This window comes from Protomyctophum parallelum, assembly GCF_964188405.1.
Source record: "Protomyctophum parallelum genome assembly, chromosome: 13".
Taxonomy (NCBI): domain Eukaryota; kingdom Metazoa; phylum Chordata; class Actinopteri; order Myctophiformes; family Myctophidae; genus Protomyctophum; species Protomyctophum parallelum.
In genome coordinates this window covers 5,477,193-5,488,930 of record NC_139708.1, presented here as the reverse complement: position 1 = coordinate 5,488,930, position 11,738 = coordinate 5,477,193, and the positions used below count along the sequence as shown (strand labels likewise).

The 11,738-nt window shown below is 42.0% G+C and overlaps 1 protein-coding gene across 1 annotated transcript; it reads right to left on the bottom strand.

Annotated features, from left to right (window-relative positions):
- Positions 1 to 301: 301 nt before the first annotated feature.
- On the bottom strand, positions 302 to 11,292 carry LOC310869086 (charged multivesicular body protein 6-like). The gene is made up of 9 exons (XM_083779672.1): positions 10,974 to 11,292; positions 10,061 to 10,170; positions 8,538 to 8,625; positions 5,855 to 5,941; positions 3,246 to 3,311; positions 2,778 to 2,858; positions 1,447 to 1,522; positions 854 to 1,010; positions 302 to 642 (listed from the first exon to the last, which is right to left on the bottom strand). The coding sequence occupies exons 1-8, from the start codon at positions 11,037 to 11,039 to the stop codon at positions 892 to 894; spliced, it is 693 nt and encodes a 230-aa protein (XP_083635798.1). The 5' UTR covers positions 11,040 to 11,292; the 3' UTR covers positions 302 to 642; positions 854 to 891.
- Positions 11,293 to 11,738: the final 446 nt, after the last annotated feature.

Genomic DNA, 11,738 nt, shown 5'->3' with positions numbered 1-11,738 from the left:
GGGTTTCCCACATATCTACAAGTGGCTTTTACATTCTGTCAATAATGCCACACATCACTGGGTGTGAATGTTGACACCTGTTTTAGTTCCAACAAAAAATAAACCTTGGAGTGGTGCCCCCCTCTGGTCAATGCATGCAAATTCTCCATTCTAACTGTAGGTTGAGCTATAATTTAGATAAAGTAAGGTACCGGTAATTCTAACAAAAAGATAAAATATTATAATTTTGTAAAAAAAGAAAAGAATCAACAACAAAACCATCAAAATGTTGTTTGCCATACTTGACTTTAATATGTAAAACATAAAAGTACTCCCATCATTCTAATAAATACTTACAATGCAACTCATACAAAGAACAAAATAAATTTCTTTGCAATATGTAGTTCATTATTTGTTATAAAATAAAAGTAAAAAGTAAGATACAAGAGCACAGCTACAGTGTGCTAGTCTTCTGTAATAAGTGAAGGACCATTGTGTTTTTTGATGAATTGAACATGGACACTCTTGTAAACAAGTGTAATGCTTAATTGGGTCATCCACTCACAGTCTTTGTATCGAGTTTGTGCTTGAAATGTACTGTAATTCTGCAAACTGTTAATAAATATTTCAATCAATCAATCAAAGTATCCTCTTAAAAACACAGTTTCCGGCCCAGGCCGTGGCGTAACGGTCTGGGCACCTGACTGGTAATCCAGTCGCAGTGTGCCGCAGGTTCGACTCCCGAGCCCGACACGGCCTTTACTGCATGTCATCCCCCCATCTCTCTCCCGTTTCCTGTCAGCCTACTGTCTGTCCCTTCAAAAATCAATATAAGGCGTAAGCCGCAAAAAAATATCTTAAAAAAAAAAAAACACAGCTTCCTTTCCTCGGAGATGAAATACTGTAAGAGAATCAATGAGACAACAGCATGTCTGCTCCATGCATTCTACGAGTCAAAGAACAAATCCACTTTTCTACGCAGTCAGCACTCAGCATCTCTCTGTCCAACTTGTTCTTGGCTTGTTTCCGCTCTAGAAAACAGAATCAAAGACAAACAAATGGTCATCCTCAGGTAAAAGTGATGTCAGTATATACTGTAGGGGTGTGGGATCCTTTTTTTAATAAGTGCAGGTGATTGTATGACGGCTTAGGCGCAATTCATACTCCTATTTTAGAGCAGAATAAAAGCCGTTTCGGCTCTGTAGAGCGGGTACCGTCCTGAAGTCGGCTCTTCGGTGCTACTGAAATGTTCTGGCGGGACGAAATCATTTCGGCACTACAGCGGTAAAATAAGAGTATGAATCGAGCCATAGAACTAGGAATGCACTGATGTATCGGCCACATATCGGTATCGGCCGATATTTGCCGGTATCGGACAATTTTGGTATCTGCAAATAAAACTGACAGTAGCAGATATAATTTCATATCGGTGCATCCCTACATGTGTGACGAACAGCCAATACCAACCTGGCTCAGGTTTAGCTGCATCTTGGACCTCTGGCAGTGGTTCAGTAGGGACATCTGGAAGTGCTACATCTTCTCCCTATAACAGTAACACAGACAATATATAATAATACAATCTGTATCATTTATCTGTTGGCGCCAATATTACCATAAATATGCTGGTGTACTACCAAGTTATGGTAACCTTTTAAAAAATATATATATATTTTACTTTGAAACCCTCGAAAAACAAGTTTTATCAAGCAACAAAAAACTCTTTTTAAACTGAAAGACAAATGACATTGAAGTAGGGAGTGCTGCACTGGTTAAGAACAATAGTGTTAGCACTGCAAGTAAAAAGAAAAAGAAAAAAAAAGCAACTTGAGCAAGTAAAGTAGTTAAGTAAGAATAAAAAGCAATGTGTTTCCAGGTTACTTATAATGGACGTCTGTGTGGCAGCTGAAAGGACACCATAGGCACTCTTATTTATTATTATAAAATAAAAATCCTTTTAAAATCAGGGTGGCACATTGGAATCGGAGAGGATTCATTAGGGTACCGTAGGTGACATACCCTGTCACTTCACTCCTGGTCAAAACGCGCCAGTGAATCTATCATTTAATAAAGGATTTTTATTGTATAATAATCAAGAGTGCATCAAATGTTTTTTTGATTGCCATCCAATATCATGCACTTCCATTATAAATAAGCTTGACAGTCATTGATTGTTATTCTCATACAAATTACATTATCTGTGGAACCGGGTGAGGGTAGTGGACTTATTTCTAGATGGTTGTCAGTTCGAATCCCTGGACAACCCCTCCCAGTAAGGTGCTCTTTAATGTACACCATCAAATGTAACATCATCTCCGTATATTTGTTTTAGGGTTAATGTTCCATTAGGAGCTATGAAACTGAGCAGTATTCCGAGTGCCTCTGAAATGCTGCTGAAGTTGTGCTGAAAGGTGACACTAGGAACACAGTGAAACACCGAACCATAGTATAGACTGATAAAAGCAACAATTACTGAAATGCACAACGGAGTGATAGTAGTCCTTTTAAGAAAGGCACTCAATCTCCTAACGCCAAATCAAATGGGTTCATACTTCGGCTCTGAGCCAAGTCGTCTGAGGAGGAACTCTGAAGCCTGTCCTGGACGGGAGTCTCCACCTAATCACCTAACTGCTCTTGTGGATGAACTCAGGTAAAAATGTGTGGTTGTGGGCACTCATCCTGGGTGATAGCATGTCAATGAATGTGAAGCTCTGTTGTTTATAAGAACACACAGTAAATGCTCAGTCAAATTTACCTTGCCCTCGATACATTAAAGGCAGCAAAAGCACATGGACACCAACCTGAGTGATAGCTTCCAGCTCTGCTAGAACAGCATCGTCATCTTCCTGTGTTAAAGACCCAGCCAGCATCTCGTCGATTTGCTGTCACAACAACAAAGTAATTGTGTATTAAGATGTGCATGACGGCACAGTAGAATTCTTTGCTGACCAACCAAGTTAAAGTATATTAAAGTATATTTTCCCTTTATGGAGAAATGTCTCCATAAGATTTAATATAATCAAACGGCATCCTCCCAACATTTGAATTTATCCAATTAATAAAACAAAATGTCGGTCCCATCACACAGCAATTCATGAAGTAGGAATTCAGTTTTTAGTTTTAATGACAGAGAAATCTTAGGTGGCAGAACTTGAGCCTGGCAATTTATGCAATTCCAGGATCACTAGACAACATTATACAGGAAGCAACAGCTCAGTGTGCTAGTGCCTGACATCAATTATGTGGTGGGCAATGAAAATTAGTTTTACCCTCTGATACTCAATAGCTTCCTGTGTCTCATCCATGATTCTCTCCACATCTTCTATGGACATGACCTGCATGAACAAGACAAGGAATCGTCAAGAACCGGGTGTTTTTGGACCCATATGCAGGAACTCAGAACTCAAAGTAAAGTAAAGTAAAAAATGCAAGTTTGCTACAACTTTACTGAATGAATAACACAGTTAAGTTAACACAAGCACACACTGTAAAACATACACAACATCTCAACACACACTGAAACCCAGAATAATCAAACAGCATGCCAATGAACCAGTAGACAGACAGTCAACTAGGCAGGGCTGACACCTGCAGTTAGCATGAGTCCATTCTAGGCAAGCAGTGTCCTAGCCCCTTTCGGGACCCTCCATAAAGCTTTTCTGAAATTTGGATGAGTTTTATGTAGGGTCCCTGCTCATAACTATATTTTCGTATGGGAATTCTGGAACGCGGACATAAATATTCTCTCTATTTCTTCTTGTTTGTTTACCGTTTATTGTACCGCCTCCCGGTGTGCGGTTGGCTTGTGCGGCTACGTCCCTGCCTCTGATCTGCTCTGTCATAGCTATAGCGCCACTAGCTAGCCAGATAGGCGGTACAATGAGGTGTCAATAAACAAGGAAGGAAGAGAAGAATCAAAGCGACCAAATCGGTCAAACAAATATTAAAAATACTTAACGGCTTCCACGCCACAGGAGATATTCGCAACGGCATGTATGGGTACTTATACTTCACATATTCAGAAGCCCTCACACGAAAAAATGTCTTCAAAGAGCGCAGAGAGGCGTTATCCACGTTGTTTATGTTTTATGTATGTCCGCGTACCAGGTGGCAGGATACTGCTGGAACAGGACCCAATGGTCTGTGTCGTCAAAAAGTCAGAAACTTCAGTACCATTGGGTTCTGCTTGGAGGGCTAGCAGTGTCCAAAGATGAGAGGATAGGGGCCAAGGCCCCAGTGAGGCTCTCCAACGTTGAAGCACTGGGCCCTAGTGGTAAGAGGAGGGACTGCAGGCGGACCTGTGGAAGTATGACGAGGAAACCCCGTGCAGCTGGGCTTTAACGTTGAGCGCGTTTGCACTTCCGCATTTTGGGCACCAAATTTTGGTGCCCAAATCGAAAAAAGGCGGAAGTAGACTTCCGGGTGCTTCAAAACGCCACTGAGCAACTTCCACTGGCATGCCCAGTGTGTTTTCTCTATGAAGAAAACACACTGGGCATAATCACAGCAGGGCACACTGGACAGGACAGGGCACACAATCGTGACAAGGATACTCCATTTTTAATTTAGGCATTTAGAAGATGCTCTTATCAAGAGAGCGGACTGGAGTAAATGGAATGAACTCTGGTCAAGTAAATATAGTGTGAAGAACGATATTTAAAAGCTCCAAAGTAACTAGCATTTCAGGTTAAGAATAAGATCAAACCCAGCTTCTCACACTAAACAAAATGCGATCTAAATAACATTATAAACATTGTGGTCAAGCAAATAGTATATGGCTATTTAAATAAAAGCATATTTTAACAAATAACAATTTATTTTCCTTGGTTGACTTGTGAGGTGAGAGAATGTTCTGAGCAAGATGTGAACACTGTTTCCAAGGATATGGTGCAGCCACACTGCTGTAGTCAAGGATTTGCCTCTTAATCCTTTAATCCTCAAGCAATATGCACAGGCTAAGCTAACTAAAAACTCACAATCGCCCACCAGAGATCACATGCTTGTAGCAAAGTTGATATTGAAATAATGTGTGTATGGTTGTGCATGGTACTACTGACAAATATCAACAGCTTAAAGGTGAATTATCACATGAAAGGTCAAGCAAAACATCCTTGCACATTGAATGCGATGCATATTATTTATAATCGTAGCAATGTTTTCAAAGAACAAAATGGAGTGGAACAGTAGCAGTGAAGATGATCATAATTTTTGAAAAAGTTTAATGTACAACACAGTTTTATATAAGAGCTTATAGTGTGGGTCCCTGCCTGCTTCACTAGAAGTTGATTAGATGCGATGTCACCGTGTTTTTCTATATCTCTCTCTCTCTGTTTCTTTCGCTGTGTGTGTGTGTGTGTGTGTGCACGCACGCAGCTGCCTATTTTCACACCCACGCGGGCAGACACGTGCAAGACTGTCTTTGAAATCTGCAATGCATGTTGTTCAACAAGTTCATTCAACCCCTCATTTACAATGATGCAGAGATTACATGAAAAAAAAACAGTAATACAACAACAATTAGTTACAACAAACCGTTAATACAATTCTATATTCAGCAATCAGTTAAAACAGCAACATATGATACAGGTGATGGACGGTTATTGAGTAACTTTGTGCTCTTCAACGAGCATGTTGGCAGAAACAAAACAAAAACAAGTATGGTGGCTCTAGATGGACACAGCCTAGTAGAGCCTACCGAACTTGACCCCGGCGAGAAAAAGCTTTATATGGATCAAATATTCGGTGGCAGTGTGCAAACGTGATTGACATAAACTGAGGTCGATTTTCTTTTTTACATGCTCTGAAAACGTACCAGTGTGCAAAGACCTTTAGGGTCACATTAAAACAGGCAAATACACATAGTAAAGGAATATATTACCTCATGCATGCTCTTGAGACAATCGTTGCCGACCTTCAGCCCCTCAATTACTTTCATCTCAATCTGGATGAACTCAATGTCTTGAACCTGTTGAGAAATGTTTTCATTTTTAAATACATAACATAGCATACCAAAAATAGGCAAACAAACATAGTAAATAAACAAGCAGAGCAGAGATTTGGTGTATAGGGGAAAACACAGCTTAAAGTAACCAACCCATTTAGGACTGAGACAGATTCTAAAAACACCTTTTAAATTCTTCTAAAAATATATATTTTGCTATATACTGTACATAGCAACAACTAGCCCAAAAGGGGTTACCGTCACCCCATTCAGGTAGGGGAAAATAGCCAATAATGCATTTTTGCACAAAATGACACCTGGACCACTTTGGTGTGGACTTAACTGCAACGCAAGGTAAGAAAGCCTTCTAGCATGGAATTCTCCTTTAAAACTGGAGAAATGGGGAGACCCCTGTTACTCAACACTCTAGACTCAGTTTAGAGACTCTAGCAATGTTTGCCATCAGTTACTATAACAAAAGAACAACTCCTCACAGCACCTTTAACCACACAATCATTAACATGAATGTCCCAATCAAAAGAACAAAATAAAAACTGAAAGTAATATGTAAATAGAAATGCATGTAAATGCTGATGAATAAAATATGTAATACCTCAACATTCACTCAGGTTAGTGAGACTATTTTTTGTTTTACTGCCCATGCATCCACATGTTTATGATAATTATTGCATAATAATGGAGTCAGATAGCCTAGGCTGATTTCTGGCACTGCAGTCTGGAATTCCGCGAAATGTCCAAGCTAAGGTAGGAGTGACCAGTGTTGGTTGTAACGGCGCAATTTATAACGCCGTTATGTAGTTTTTTTTCCCCCTGTTGCCACAAAGGAGAAATAATCCATCTGACACATGTTGCGCTGTTTCCTGAATGAATGAGTTCTGAGACTCTGCATCACAGAGAAGTGACAGGCTGCTGCCCACCGTGTCCCAATTGTTACACAGACATCAGTGACCCATTATGCTTTGCAGTCTGTGGTGATTGCGTAACGATTCGAATGTAGCCTACAGGAACAGGATTCAATAGGTCACTACTTTTGGTGTGTCACAGCTCACAGACACACATGGCTCTTGTTTACATTCTGTTGTTGTCTCCACCAGGCCGAAGGCATGTGGGGAGAGTATGTTTTGCACTCCGTCCGTCCGTTTGTGTGTCCGTCCGTCCGTCCGTCCGTCCGTGTGTCCGTGAACAGCTAATCTCGGCCACCGTTAACCCGGTCGATGGCAAATTTTGCACACACACTCCCTGGATGCCAACGATGAATCTCTGCCCCAAACTTTCCAGAACGGCCTGTTATAGCGCCACCAGGAGGCCGCTTTGTGCAAAACAAGTTTTTGCACAGTACACCTACAGATTTTGTCCAAACATCACGCAAATTGGTACACACACTCCCTGGATGCCAACGATGAACCTCTGCCCCAAACTTTCCAGAACGGCCTGTTATAGCGCCACCAGGAGGCCGCTTTGTGCAAAACAAGTTTTTGCACAGTACACCTACAGATTTTGTCCAAACATCACGCAAATTGGTACACAGTCTCTCTAGAGCCATTCAACCAAACCGGTCTTTCAGATTTCTCAGACTCCATCCTGATTGGTTAAGATTGGCTTCCAAAGTTCACAGGAGTGCTCAGTTTCAAACAAAATGCTGCAAATCATGAACACATCGCGTGATTTCCGTCAAATTGTGCACCCACATTCCCACTAGGCCCAGGACAAAATGCCACATGAACAATTTCAACTCAGCCTCAAGGTGGCGCTATAACTGGCCGAAAAGTGTTTTTACCTCTAACTGCACGGATCTGTGGATAACCTGGTGGAGACCTGTGCCCAGAAGGGCACTTTTTCTAGTTCACACTATTTTTTTATTTATTGGGGAAAGGAAGAGATCAATGCAAGTTCCACAACACTGGTAGGCTGCAGTTGTCCTTTTTTCTCTTGAGGTGCATGGGTTTTAATGGTCGGTAATCTAAAAAGAACGCAAAGATAATCTAACGAGTTACTTTTCTATTTTTAATCTTTTTTTCTCTCTCCTCTCTCTTCCTTGACTTCCCCTTGTACCGCCTCTCACACCAGGGCAGGGTGGTCAGTGCGAGGCAGTAACGTAGGGACGCGCAGCTAGCCAGTCGCCGCTCGGGAGGCGGTACAAGGGGAAGTCAATAAGGAAGTCAAGGAAGAGAGAGAAGTTCAGTGAAGCAATTATTTTTTTAAGATTAAAAATACTTAACGGCATCGGCGGTTAATGCCGTTTCGCACACGTTTCCGTTGCCTCCTATAGCTGGCTCTCCGTGAACAGAGTGGGTAAATCTGCGTCCTATGGAGAGTGGAATAAGCGATCAGGGAGCCTAGGGTACCGACATCCAAACTTCAGAAAAGGTAACGAGGGTCCCGAAAGGGGCTAGGTGGCTCAAAGTCAGCTGTGCCCAGCAGGAGAGCTCATATTTCTATATTTTATGTAAGAAATCGGCACATACACTGCTGGCGTCTCTTTTATACAAGTATAGCAAGTATAGCTCAACAACAGCTAGAACAGATTTTCAACTGAAAAACGTGATGCAAGTCATGCAACGTTAGTTTATTTTGAGCAATACAACCGCCTACTGCCTACCATGTGCTCTAGATTTGAAATCTGATTTTCAGTCTTGTCTAGCAGCTGATCCTGGTATCGCCTCTTCTTAAGAAGTAGCAGTGCCTTCCTGTAGGGACGAATAACATGGGGGGAAAAAACATGATTATGAAGCTAGCTCTAGCTCTAGGCTGTAGACCTAGAATGTCTGATCATTCATATACTTCGTAAATTCTGTATCACAGGCATAGATCGCTTGCACCCGGTCCTGGTAGAAATTAAAGATGCGCGGCATAAATGTGATAAATGCTCCGTTTGTACTCACCCATTAAATAATTCCAAAGACGTGGAGTGAAATATTGTCCTCTAGTTTCATATCCATGTGAAAGTTCTGGCACAAAACGTGTATTTAGTCAATTATCTCCACTTTTTCACGAGCTGCACCCGGACTCTTTCTCTCCGGGCAAAGGGGCCCGGAATGACAGCTGGACTTCATTCATCAAAACCTCCTCTGATCACCATAAACGTCATCACCAATTGACCAGGCAGGGAAGCACAAATGTTTGGGACACACAATTGGCAGGTGAATTGCGATGGGTGCTGGGTAATTAATCACACCACCTGCCAATTGTGTGACCCAAACATTTGTGTTTGCCTGGTCAAATGGTGATGACGTCTGCGGTAATCAACAGGAAGTGTGGGTAAAATCAGTCCATCAATCATTCCAGGCCTCTCGCCCGGAGAGAAAGTCATCCGTGTGCATCTCGTGAAAAAGTGGAGATAATTGACTAAATACAGGTTTTGAGCCAGAACTTTCACATGGATATGAAACTAGATGACAATATTTCACTCCACGTCTTTGGAATTATTTAATGGGAGTACAAACGGAGCATTTATCACATTTATGCCGCCGTTCTCCCGCTGCAGCCACAAGTATACGACACTGATCTATGGCTCCTGTATGTGGAATACTGTGCCAACTGTACAGAGACATTCTAGGGCTAGAATGGCTGGTATTACATACATGGCAGGACATATACTAGCCACAATTTGCAACTCTAGACTTTTTTATAATGTGATGAATCTAGAGTTGCAATAACCTCCATTGACTCCCCACTCATCCAATTTGCTTTTGCGATCTGCTTGTCTCAAACGATGTTAAACTCACCAACATTGCAGCTGTAGTCCAAGCTTGAATTATGCTCTTTCAATCTGCCGAGCTTGTTTTTCATAAATGTTATGAGCTACTTTCCGTCAAGAAATTCTGTGCAAGCGATTCTTTTTTCAAGTGTTGGAGTTTGGAAGCGCTCGTCATAAGTCACTAAACGGCCCTGCATGCCATCTGTTTCGCATTTGCACATAATGCAGGAGGCAGTAGCGTGACGTGACGCCGTGACCCATTCATGAAAACGAGCGACCCATTAATGAAAACGAGCACATCTGGAGTTTTTACTGTACAGTGCATTTGAGAAGTTCTTTATGTAAATTAATAGTTTAATAACCACTGCCAGACAATTCAAAGTCATTGAAGTCTTTAAAAAAAAGACACATGATATGATACTTACTCTTTCCTCCCATCCTTCAGCAGCTGTCTGGCAAGAAGCCTCTCTTTGTCCTGCTGCAGGGTGATTCTCTTCTGGTACTGCTTGAGCTTATCTCTCTGCTGTTTCAGTTGCTACAAAAACACAGACAACTGCAGGTCTACAGGAATAGCATGCAGGCTGGCATATACTAGTTCAAGTTCAACACACAAGGTGTGGTGTGAATGTCTGCCATGTTTTTGCTAAATTCAGACAGCTAAAATTGACTGATATTGTCATCCATAGCATGGTTGCATTATACAGATGCACGACTGCAAAACGGACTTGGACAATACCTGTTGTTATAGCTCTCCAATCCATGCTAACAACTGTTATGTTAGAATTTGTACTATTTCCTAATTGCGAACGCAGTGAGCCACTTACTATGACAGCAGGGGCTGAGTGTCTGTGTGTGTGTGTGTCACGCTGTGTGGTGTCACGCTGTTACACCACCGGCCCGCCACTTACTATGACAGCAGGGGCTGAGTGTCTGTGTGTGTGTGTGTGTCACGCTGTGTGGTGTCACGCTGTTACACCACCGGCCCGCCACCAGAGGGCGCAGCTGTGGCACGCACGCACGCACACACACACACACACACACACACACACACACACAGGGCGCAGCTGTAGCACACACACACACAACCACACACACACGAGCTGCGTTCGCTTCACGCGTTTGCGCGTCTTACTTGTAACTAATTCTAACTCTGCCTAGTGCCTATAGCATACTGATTAGTGATTAAACGAAAGTGTGTTTATCGATGACAAGTTGACAACTCAGTCCGTCTATATCTAAATCCAGTGTAGGTAAATTAACTCACGTTGAACTTAATCCATCAGCTAGCCTGTCTGTCATCGGCTTTTACTGTAAGTAAACGGACAAGCCTTTACTCACCAGGACAGCTTTGTCTTGCTCCGTTATCCGAGAAGGGCGACTCTTTCCCCCAAAAACGTTTCCCATTGTTCAGCCACATCCCTCCCCGCTAGACAACCCTGCACTAATGGGCAAACTTATTACTTACTTATTGATTGTTGCTAAACCTACTGTAAGCCATGTGACAAGACAACCGTTCTATATCCATGGTGATGGGTGATAGGCTTAGCAGGCTGAGGCTAGGCTGCTAGCTACGGCCAGCCCACTCTCGGTCTTTGCTATGGAAACTGGGGAAGGACAAAGTTAGTTTAGCGCTCCAATCTAGACCGATCTAAACTAAACCCTCCAGTTCGGTATCATCCGTACTCTTTATACTCTATGATCTAAACTGGATCTAGTCGTTTTGCAGGTCACCTATCCGGTGTGGGTCTAGAGCGGAAACGGATCCAACCTGTTCTGTGTATTTCCAAGTAGTTTGCAAGTGACCAGTTAAGAGGGAGGGCTCTAGACCGGATCCCATTGGTTAGACTTTCACCAGGGTAAAAGGGCAGCGTCTAGTGAGCTAATCTAGTGAGCTAATTTAAGACTTCCGGTGGACGATCTCTTCAAAATAAGAGTACCCTCTAGAGTATTGAAAAAAAGTTTAATTTGCACATTAAAACTACAAATTAAGCATTTAAATGATGCTATATGATGCTATAAGACACACATTATGTTTCTGTGTAAGAATAAGTAATTAAATCCTTATAATAATAATAATAAAGTTATCTAAATGGATAAATGCTA